This window comes from Euleptes europaea, chromosome 5 (assembly GCF_029931775.1).
Source record: "Euleptes europaea isolate rEulEur1 chromosome 5, rEulEur1.hap1, whole genome shotgun sequence".
Classification (NCBI taxonomy): domain Eukaryota; kingdom Metazoa; phylum Chordata; class Lepidosauria; order Squamata; family Sphaerodactylidae; genus Euleptes; species Euleptes europaea.
In genome coordinates, this window is record NC_079316.1 from 52,578,255 (window position 1) to 52,588,944 (window position 10,690).

At 46.2% G+C, this 10,690-nt stretch overlaps 1 protein-coding gene across 1 annotated transcript in view; it reads left to right on the top strand.

Annotated features, from left to right (window-relative positions):
* Positions 1-8,212, top strand: part of SLIT1 (slit guidance ligand 1) — a 126,121-nt gene extending 117,909 nt beyond the window's left edge. Inside the window, exons 29-37 of the mRNA XM_056849443.1 lie at positions 1,017-1,156; positions 3,072-3,165; positions 3,338-3,475; positions 4,321-4,558; positions 4,700-4,830; positions 5,153-5,307; positions 5,738-6,026; positions 6,972-7,183; positions 7,908-8,212. Coding sequence (XP_056705421.1) covers positions 1,017-1,156; positions 3,072-3,165; positions 3,338-3,475; positions 4,321-4,558; positions 4,700-4,830; positions 5,153-5,307; positions 5,738-6,026; positions 6,972-7,183; positions 7,908-8,146 — 1,636 coding nt within the window. The 3' untranslated portion in view covers positions 8,147-8,212. The remainder of the gene's footprint in view (positions 1-1,016; positions 1,157-3,071; positions 3,166-3,337; positions 3,476-4,320; positions 4,559-4,699; positions 4,831-5,152; positions 5,308-5,737; positions 6,027-6,971; positions 7,184-7,907) is intronic.
* The last annotated feature ends 2,478 nt before the right edge of the window (positions 8,213-10,690 follow it).

The window sequence follows — 10,690 nt, forward strand, 5'->3', positions numbered from 1 at the left end:
GGGAGATGACGCCTTTTGGAAAGGGGTATGAGGGCCTTCAGCCCCACAGAGCAATGCAGGTCATCTAGTCCTTCACTACCCTCCGCTAAATATGTTGCAGGCGATATAAATGCAAGTGCCATCATATGCAACATACCCTTCACATGCTAACTGGCATTTTACCACCCTCTGACACATCATGTGAATGCAGTTAATCTCTTTTTATCAGTGTCCACACATACATGGAACAGTGTGCATGTATAAGCATATTGTGCAGTTCACAACTACACTTATCCGATTATTCCTGCATACCACTGCATGTATGAAGAGCACACAACAACCAAAGAGAAAGAATATGCATTTATTTAGCATAGGTTAAAAACATACATTTATTTATTTACTTCATTTACACCCTGCCTTTCTCCCCAGTGGGACCTAAAGCAGCTTACATCATTCTGTCCTCCATTGTACACTTACAACAACCTTGTGAGGTTGGTTAGGCTGAGAGAGTGTGACTGGCCCAAGGTCACCTAGCAATCTTTCATAGCAGAATTAGGTTTTGAACCTGGGTCTCCCAGATCATTGCCCAGCACTCTAACCACTGCATCACACTGGCTCTCATAAAATAAATGTAGTATTTGTTTGGCTTTGGCAGGAAAATATGGTCATAGATCTGGCTTTGAAAACTAATTCTCATACCCTGTGGCTTATCAGGCCAGTGCCTATTTCTTGCCGGAACCAATGGCCCCTCTTTTCTCCTCACATCACATTTCCCACGCTACTGTTGAACTTAAAGCTTGCCAAGCACCATCTGTTCTCAGTCTCTGTCCAAACAAGGATCTCCTTAACCCATTTTCCGTCCAGTTGCCCTCAAATTGATTCCACTCACATCCTTCCAATCAGATGCAGAAATACCCTGGGAGCAAGACTATGTGGTGGTTATAGCCACAAGAGACCCTGACTGCCCACCCTCCAAAATAACCCACAGTGAACAGCTTCCAATTTTTGTTAAATAACCATTATTTCCTTTCTGATAGGTGCTCCTGTGTGGATGGATTTGAGGGACCAACCTGCAGTCTGAAGACCAACCATTGTAACAATAACCGCTGCAAGAACAGTGGCACATGTGTCAATGGTTCCACTGGTTATTCATGCTTGTGTCTTCCCTTCTATACAGGTAGAATAGGCATAAGTTGGCAGCAATGGTTCAGTGGCCCCTGCAGGTCCCAACACTGTAATGAGACCATTGCAGAAATAGTCAGGACGCACGGCCTTTGCAAACTGTGCCATCAGATTCTAATTTATGGTATTTTAGTTTCATGCTCCATTTCAATTTCATACTCCATTACTGGAGACAGGTTTATCATGAGTGTCCTTTTACACAGAATGAAAGGCTCGACGGTACAAGAGACCCTAGTATTTACCTTGGATGTCCTTTGATTATTTTATTGTTATTTGATTTATTTAAAATAGTTATCTTCCACTTTTATCCCAGTCAATGGGAGTTACAGATGATGCCCATACATTTAGAGTCTCAGAGGGTAGCCGTGTTGCCACAGTACAACAGCTAGACTCGAGTCCAGTAGCCCTTAGTCCCATTTTCCCCTAAAGTGGATGCAGATTTCTCAAAATTCGTTCCCTTCTCCCTGCCCCATGAATCCACAATATTGACTTTCCCTCACAGGAAGAAACCCTTCTTTCATAGAGTGGTGTTTAATTATGGATTTGGGAGTTAAATCTGGACATTGTTTTACTGAGAAGGAAACACAGCATTTGTGCTAAGGCCTGAGATTTTAGCAAGTTATTGAAATTGTAATTTGATGAGGGAAATAAAGTTGGGGAACTCTTATCTCCCAAAGAACTAGGTCTGCATGCTGGCTAGCTGTGCATCTGTGGGTCTTAATCTTAGTCTAGATTAAAATCAGTCATAGACCAGCACAGCTCTTCACAATTTACCACTGAAACTCTTAGTATTAAGCTTTACCCACAAGTTTATACAAATAGTAAAAAAAGTTGTTTGCAAACTATATATACTACCCTTTAAAATTATTGACCTACCGATGTTCTCAGCAGTGTCTGACAGATTCTACAGTCCACTGCACAAAACTTAGCTGTTCCTACTGTAACCTGTGGGTTTTCGTCTATAAGCAACATTTTAGTGTACTCATGACCTGTATGGCTGGAATGCTGACTAAGCCAGGGGGGAGATAAACTTAGAACGAACCTCTTGATATAGTGGACAGAGCAGTAGAACATGCTCTGTTTCAATTTCCTTTAGAGCACAGGGACATACCCTGTCCTCCAGGGGAACCTTTCTGTATCTCCCATCCACAACTGCATCTGGGGGTCACTTTGCATAAATACAGGCAAGCAGGAGGTCCGATTCACTAACAGGTTCTGACTGTTGTTTAATATTCCTCTCCATTAGGAAAACCCACCCCCTTTGTTGTAGACCCATCCCCATGTAATACGACCTTCCACACATGAGTGTGCACGTCATACTTAGTCATACATGCTGCCTGTCATTGCATCTAGCTATTTTATCTTGCATATGTATATTATCTGATTCCATGCAAAAAGTGTAGAAGGTGGTAGTGGAGGCAGAATCCAGCAGCCAGAGAATCCTTGGGGTCTTTTTTTCCCATTCGAGTTTCTCCTCCTCTTTCTTGCAGTGATAGGGTAGGAGGACTGAATATGATTTCCAGTAGTTAAGAGGCACGACTTTGGTGACCCACACAGCACCTTGTCCCTCATGACCACTGGAAGTAGAAGAATCGATGCATAATAATCAAATTATCATAGTGAACCTTGTTGTGGAATTAAGGGCCAAGAACAGTCAACTCTTGCATTTGGCTTGGACCCCTCTTATAAGACAGTAACAGAAGATATTGGAGCCATTTTAGTTTTTGGATGAGTAGGCACTTGTACCCAACAATTCAAAAGAACTGCAGAGTAGGTGGCTTGAGTGTTTATGTGTTGATCTAGCAAGTGTTGGAGAGCAAAGGTTGTTGGCTGAGTGTTGGCTTAGCCAGATCACAGAAAACATTAGGCCTGATCTTGACTTCTCTCTCTCCCCCCTGCCCCTCCTGCAGGAACTTACTGCGAGCAGCATGTGGATGTTTGTTCTCCGGAGCTCAACCCCTGCCAACATGATGCCAAATGCAGGGTTTCCCCTGATGGGCCCAAGTGAGTGACTGGGGGGAGGAGGGCTGGTAAAGATTGGAAAGCAAAATAAGCAGAAGCCTTGGAAGTAGGCTTGGTAAAGACCTATAACAAAGATAGAAAAGGCATACTGCCATGGCTACTGGCTCTCGGAGCAATGGGCATCCTGGCTCATTTGATTTATTCCTACCTCCAGGTGTGAGTGCATGCCTGGCTATGTGGGAGATAACTGCAGTGTGGACTATGATGACTGCCTGGACCACCAGTGTCAGAACAATGCACACTGCCTTGATGAACCAAATGGGTACTCCTGTTTATGCACTGGAGGCTACAGGTAGGTGCATTTGATGGAAGAGACGCCAAAAACACCCACCCCGGGCATCTTGCAGAGGGTAGCATCATGGCCTGCCCTGTACTGGAGAGTCTCTCCCTCCACACAAACAAAGGAAAGGTCAGTAAAACAGTGACTAGGCTTAGGAACCTGGCTATTTCCAGGCTGGGTTGGCTGTTTTTGTGAGATGACAAGAGTGCATCTCACATTTGCTGTGCCTGTACCACGTAGGGAATTGGCTGCCTAGCTTGAATCCCTTTATGTACCTAATGGTTCATCACAGCAGCTGCTGTAGGGTTTTCCTGCATCCTATCTGAGATGTTCTGAATTACATAATAGGGGCAGTGCTGCTATATATAGAAATAGGTACAGAGATATGACATGGCTCCAACCTGTAATAGTAGAGAAACTGGGTGGGCCATATTTTTCTTTCTTGGTGAAGAATCAGAGAGACTGCATCAAGTGGATTCAGGACAATGTCCTGAGCAAGTTTTTTTTTCTTTTTCTCTCACACACCACTACCACCACCATTATTATTTTGAATAACCCAGTGGAATGAATTGGAGTCCTTCAGTCTGTGGCCATTCAAGGGGGTGCGAGGACGGGAGAGAAATCTTGGATTTCACATGTGGCCGTGTGCTTCTAATTGTTCTTTACTCTATCTCTGGTCAGGGGGAATTCAGATGAGGGTTGGAGAATGGCAGTAGGGGGTGGGGTCATGCACTACCCTAAAAACCCTCCACTGATTCCTGCAGTGGTATGTGTGTTGGAGCACAGGGCATGTGGCATCATCTTTTGAGTTGCCTCCTGACTTTTTTGTCTCACTATATGATCACTTCATCTTACAGTGGCCAGCTTTGTGAGATCCCACCCCATGGCTCCCTTCAGCCCAGCCCCTGCGAGAGAGCAGAGTGCCAGAATGGTGCCAACTGTGTGGAGCTGGGCAGTCGCACCTTATGCCAGTGCCTTCCTGGCTTTGGAGGTCCCAAATGTGAGAAGCTTCTGAGTGTCAACTTTATAGACAGGGACACATACCTCCAATTCACTGACCTGCAAAACTGGCCCAGTGCTAACATCACTCTGCAGGTAAGAGATGGAAACTAAGCTACCATCCTACCCCACGGGTGGGTGCTGGCAACTTGCCTCCTCTGTGCTATTTGTAGTGCAAGTTGGATGCAGAGTATCTTTTTTCTGCCCCTTCCTTGTTCACCTTTTCATTCTCCATAGGTCTCTACAGCTGAGGACAATGGGATCCTCTTGTATAACGGGGACACTGACCACATGGCAGTCGAGTTGTACCAAGGCCACGTGCGTGTCAGCTATGACCCCGGCACCTACCCCAGCTCTGCCATTTACAGGTAGCCTTCTGCCCTTAGTCATTCACTCAGTCCCAATAAAGCCTTCAGTACTTAGATCTGTTGCTTCCTCAGCAACCTGCACGTTACGCATGTGGTAGAAAGGGAGAGAATGGGGTTTGGACCATTGCCCAAGGTTTGTGTCCAGGATTAGGGCAGAAGTTACGGAAGGAGCAATGGATTAGAGAACACAGTGAAGGTCTCTGTGTGGTTGCTGAACTTGAATGTTGGACGGGCAAAGGGTGACTGTAGATACTGTCGATGGTAGGCTAAGAAGTGAGTTTCATTAGCTTTTCCCAACCCCACTCCTCTCTTCTCTCCCTAGTGCAGAGACCATCAATGATGGGCAGTTCCATACAGTGGAACTTGTGACGTTTGAGCGAATGGTGAACCTCTCCATTGATGGAGGCGACCCCATGACCATGGATGGCTTTGGCAAGGCCCACACTCTGAACTCTGATGCTCCACTCTACGTGGGGGGTAGGGCTGTGAACTCTGCTCAGTTCAGTTGGGGAGGGGATGGAATGTTTCTACTCTGACGGGGGAGTAGAAGGAAGGGATGCTTTATGTTGCTGCTTCCACATTTGCACCATTTGTGTTGTAAGATCCTTCATCTTGAGTTTGGTCTGTTCTCTGCTCAGGAGAGTATCTCCTTTGCTGAGTAGTGATGCAAGAACAACCTTTCAACCAGAGCCAGGGACAAAATGAAGAAGTGCCAGGTGGGAGGAAATAGAGGTTTATGGATTAAATGACTCCCTCAAATGGTTGACCCAGGTTCTAGTATCCTCCCCTTATGCTCCACTGAGGATTAGAAAGAGACTTCCCCCTTTCCACTGCTATTTATTTCCCCAGAATTCTACCTTTTTTTGCTTTTCCTGGTCCTCACCTTTCCACTATGGCTCTCCTCTAGGAATGCCTGTGGATGTGAACTCTGCTGCCTTCCGCCTCTGGCAGCTCCTGAACGGCTCAAGCTTCCATGGCTGCATCCGCAACTTGTACATCAATAATGAATTGCAGGACTTCACCAAGACCCAGATGAAGCCAGGAGTGGTGCCTGGCTGTGAGCCTTGCCGCAAGCTCTACTGCCTGCACGGCATTTGCCAACCCAACACCGCTCACGGCCCCATTTGCCACTGTGATCCAGGCTGGGTTGGGCCCCATTGCGACCAGCCCATTACCAATCCCTGCCAGGGGCACAAGTGAGTACACTGAAATATTGCTTCAGTGGGATATCAAATAAAACAGCAATTTAAATAAAATGGAATAATACAGTACACTATTAAAGCATTATGTATGGAACTGTAATGGGGGGGGGGGAAGCTGAGTCAGGAACAATATCATTAACCAAAACAAAGACATTTTAATCTTGCACTTAAATCTGATTAAACTGGGCACCCAGGGAGATGGCTGTGGAGAGGGAATTCCATAACTGAAACTTCGGAACTGCCTTTAGAAACACACCAACATATAGCATACTGCAGTAGTCTAAAGTGGATGTGATCAGACCATGAATAACCATGGCCAGATCTTCTTTATCCAATAAAGGCTGCAGTTTGGTGTATCAGTGAAAGTTGAGAAGAGACACTGTGCTCAAAGGAAATCTGAGCCTCCATCTGTAGACATGGATCTAATAGGACCCTCCAAGTTATGAACCTGTTCTTAAGTAGTGAGTGCAACCTTATTCAAAAACAGGCTGACTCCTTAGTTTGTGGATAGCAATATTACAAATCAGCAGCACCCCAGTCTTCTCTAGCCTGAGCTGCAGTTATGCTTTGGAAAACCTCTGGGGGACCCGAAATTGGGCAGACTGGGAGGACACCATTTTAGATGCCCTTGCTGTAGAAACCTGGTGCAAGGATGGTATATCTCTGAGGCTACTGGATAAGACATATTGTGTGTCCCTACTCCTCACATCCAGAAATTCTCTCTCAAACAGTTCCCTATTGCTGGCTGCATTCCATAAGTTGCTCTGAACACCAAAAGGGAGACCCAGGTGCACAAAAGGAATCCTAGCACAGAAAGCGTTGACTTTAGCTAACAGTTTCCTCTGATAGAAGATGGTGGACGGAGAGGGTTAAAAAAAAGAGAGAGAGACTCTAGCCATCTCAACCTAAACTCCGTTTTATGTCTTGCTTGATCTGCAGATGCGTGCATGGAATTTGTGTCCCCCTTGATGCGCTCTCCTACAGCTGCCAGTGCCAGGATGGTTACAAGGGGGCCTTATGTAACCAGCAAGGGGAGCTCCACAACCCATGCAAAGATTTGCAGTGTGTCCACGGTCAGTGCCAGATCTCGGACACAGGTGACGCCTACTGTGAATGCAACGGGGGATTTGATGGCGACCTCTGCGACCAAGGTCAGACAAGTCTCCATGCCCACACTATCCCCCCCTTCATGATCAGATCCCTAAGGGAACGTGCTCTTCTCCACCCAGACACTTGGGCCCCTACTTATGCTGGAAGTATCATGTTAACCCAGGCACTCCCTCATGGATGACAAAAGTTTCCAAGCAGGGTTCACTTGGATATTGTTCCTTCCCCAGTTTCCTTCCCTAGTGAATTGCTTAGCAACTGTAGACCTCCATCCGTTCAGGTAGAAAAAAAGCTTCGGGTCTGTATCTTTCAGCAAAACAAATGGGAATTCAAATCTCAGTTATCCTTCCGAGCAGCCAGCATGAGCCGCATCTAAAACAAAGACAACTTTGAACTCACTTCCTCCAGCCACAGCTATGACCAGGGAACATGACCAGCAAAACCATGTCCCCCTGTTATTCTACAGCATCATTTTGTTGTTCCTTTCTGGCTGGAATGGATTGCTTTCGCTATGTCTTCTCCTTTCATTAGAAGAAAGGGCTCCCAGCCAACCAAGGCTTGAGAAAAGAGATAAATGTCCAAGAACTCCCCTTATTTGCCAGTCCCCCACCACTTAAGACTCAGGAAGGTGAGATTGCCCCACACTGCAAGCTTCTGATTTTAGATGGCCTTCAGCAGAATCTCTCAAGCTGTGTGGACAGAATAGTAATGCCAACCACAGGGTGTTGCCCCATTGCCTGACTTGCCCCTTTCTAATGTTTTCTACAGAGTCGGAGTGCCGAGGTGAGGCTGTGCGTGATTTCCACCAGGTCCAGCGAGGCTATGCCATTTGCCAGACGACACGCCCTGTGTCCTGGGTGGAGTGTCGGGGATCATGCCCGGGCCCGGGCTGCTGTGCAGGACTGCGTCTGAAGCGCAGGAAATACACCTTTGAGTGCAGTGATGGCTCTTCCTTTGTGGAGGAGGTGGAGAAACCCAGCAAATGTGGCTGTTCTCAGTGCATGTAGCTTTCAGCAAGGGACAGGCCAGAGACTAGAGGGCCAGGCCTGCCCTAACAGAAGCCTTGGGAACATACTTGCTATCTCCTCTTGCCCAGTTGCTTCATGGGAGAGGGGAGGGCTGGGACAACTCAGTTTGGCAACTGAGCAGCTCCTTTGGCTTGGCAAGAGGGGCTCTTCCGGATGGACCAGACAAAGGTGTAGATAGAAGACTTCTTCTGGCCAATCCAGCACAACAGATGTATTTATATCCAGCACAGACACTGTCTGGGGGGTTGCTCCTTGGGCACAGTATGGATTCTTATCAAGCCCGATCATGCCTGTTTGTTTCACCCAGTGTGCTGTCCTGAGAGGTGCTGCCTTTGGCTCAAGCCTAGTTGCAGAATCTTGCCATTTCATATCTATAGTCATTTTACCTGGTGTCTGAGCCTGTCAATCTACACCATGCCTGCTTTGTTGGGGTGGGGGAGGGTGCAGCTCTACTTCTTAATCTCCCTGTTTCTCTTTTTACTGCCCCCTCATTGCAAACTCATCTGTTGTCCATGGGGCTAAATGGCAAGCAGCACAGAAGCAGCAGTCGAGGAAAGGGACAGGAATGACCTGTGCTTCAGGACAGGAGAAAAGAGAAAAAAATGTTTTAGGAGAAGGGAAGGAGATTGCATGAATAGGTGCCTCCTACAACCCATTGTTTACAAGGTAGTGATTAAAAGAAATCACTTTAACCTCATGATCCTATGTTCAGCTATTCCTTCAACTGTTCATAAAAAGCATAGCATATACCAGGCTGACTAAGCCAGTTATTACCAAGAATGCAATGATTTGCCTGTCGCTTCAATCATATTGTTACCTGGGAGTAAGCCCTATTGAATAGGGGGGATGTACTTCAGAGTAAACATGAATAGCATCTGGCTGCACAAAACCTGGATAACCCACAGCTAATTTTTCCCCATTGTAGATCTGCTGGATGGCACTGGGAGGCTGGTCCCAGTTTCATGCTCATGGCCATAAATCATGCAGTTTTCTTGGTATGGCTACAACTACAAGAACAGAACTAAGTTTCACTGGTTCCGCATCTGTCCCCCCACCAATGATCCCCTGCTCAAATGCTAGCGGCTTTCTGTAACAAAAGATGTGGATATTGAGGGTGGTGTTCTGCACATCACCTGCTGTCAACTCTAGGATAATTTCACATCCATCTGCCTTTTGGAAAGGCAAAGGCAGGAAATGAATCGCATGCATCTCGTGCACTCAGTTTATTATAAAATTTCTGCTCAAAGTTCTGCTCCAGCATTTCTGCTTGCAATTCTGCAAGTTCATGTATCAGCCCCACTCCCACCCCACACATAGTAAGTACCCTTATGTTCCTATAATGGGGCAGTGGGGTTGGGTGAACCAGCCACTGCCCCAAAGGAGGTGCCCACATCTTATTTTCTTAGATGCAGCCACACTGACCCAAGACTAGCAGCATTGTGTCTTGTGCCATCTTGGCAGCATCTATGGGAATAAGTTGGATCTTCAATGCCTAGGCATGTAAAATAAACTGACAATGTCTTCTTTCTCTGTGTCTCCAAATGCCTGTCTGATAGAGAGTGATGGGGGACTGGACCTAAGCAAAAAGAGCTGTAAATGGGTCAGAAGCACTTTGGTACTATTGTTTTCTGCCAGAGAAAGTGTTCTATGAAACTCAAAATTTGCTGTCTTCAGCACTAGCCTTTGACTGGAAGTGAAGTCTGTAACTTTAAAAAATCAAGCCAGATTTCTGCAACTGAAATTATACATAAGAAAAGCTGAAGCCTCTGACCTATATGCATTATGCCGATCAAGAAATGTGGGGATGATTTGCATAATTTATTCAGTTTCTGAGAGTGGGAGGGGCAAAGTGGTATGCTGGACTCTGAAGCTGCATATATGCCCTGGGCAGTGGCAGTTCTATTTGTGCACTCAGTCCCCAACACCCAAAACTTTAGGCTTGACAGTGTATCGCTAACCTTTCTGAACTTCAACTACCTTTGTTCAAAAAATTAAAGCGGAGGTATTCAGGATTGCCTGTAAGAATCCAGTTGCTGAGTGAACACAAATTATCTGGTGCAAGTGAATTAGCTATTGCCCAACCAGCAGGTCCCATCCAGACCACAGCCTTGGCTCTACTTGTGGTTCAGTTTCCAGAACAGCCTCAACTAGCTTCCTATTGCTTATTTTGTACAGGCAACTCTCCTAGAAGGGCAGCTCCTTCAATTTAGCGTGTAGCACAACTAAAACTCAAGGTTGAGGCTTTCTAGGCCCTTAAGGCTTATTGCGTGCTAGACACAAGTCAGGCAGTGTGGTGCAAAAGGAGGCAGCTTACCGGGGGGAGATGTGGCTAGAATGCTCTCAGGTATAAAATAGGTGGATTATTATAAGCACATTTGTTCTGGGACGGAACAGAACAATAAAAATGCAACTGTACACTTCCTTCAGAAAGACATGTCTGATTGGAGGGTGAGCAGCATTTCACAGATCTTTGCAGAGTTCCTGGCATGTAATTGGGCTTGTGCTAGCCATGCCGACTGCCAG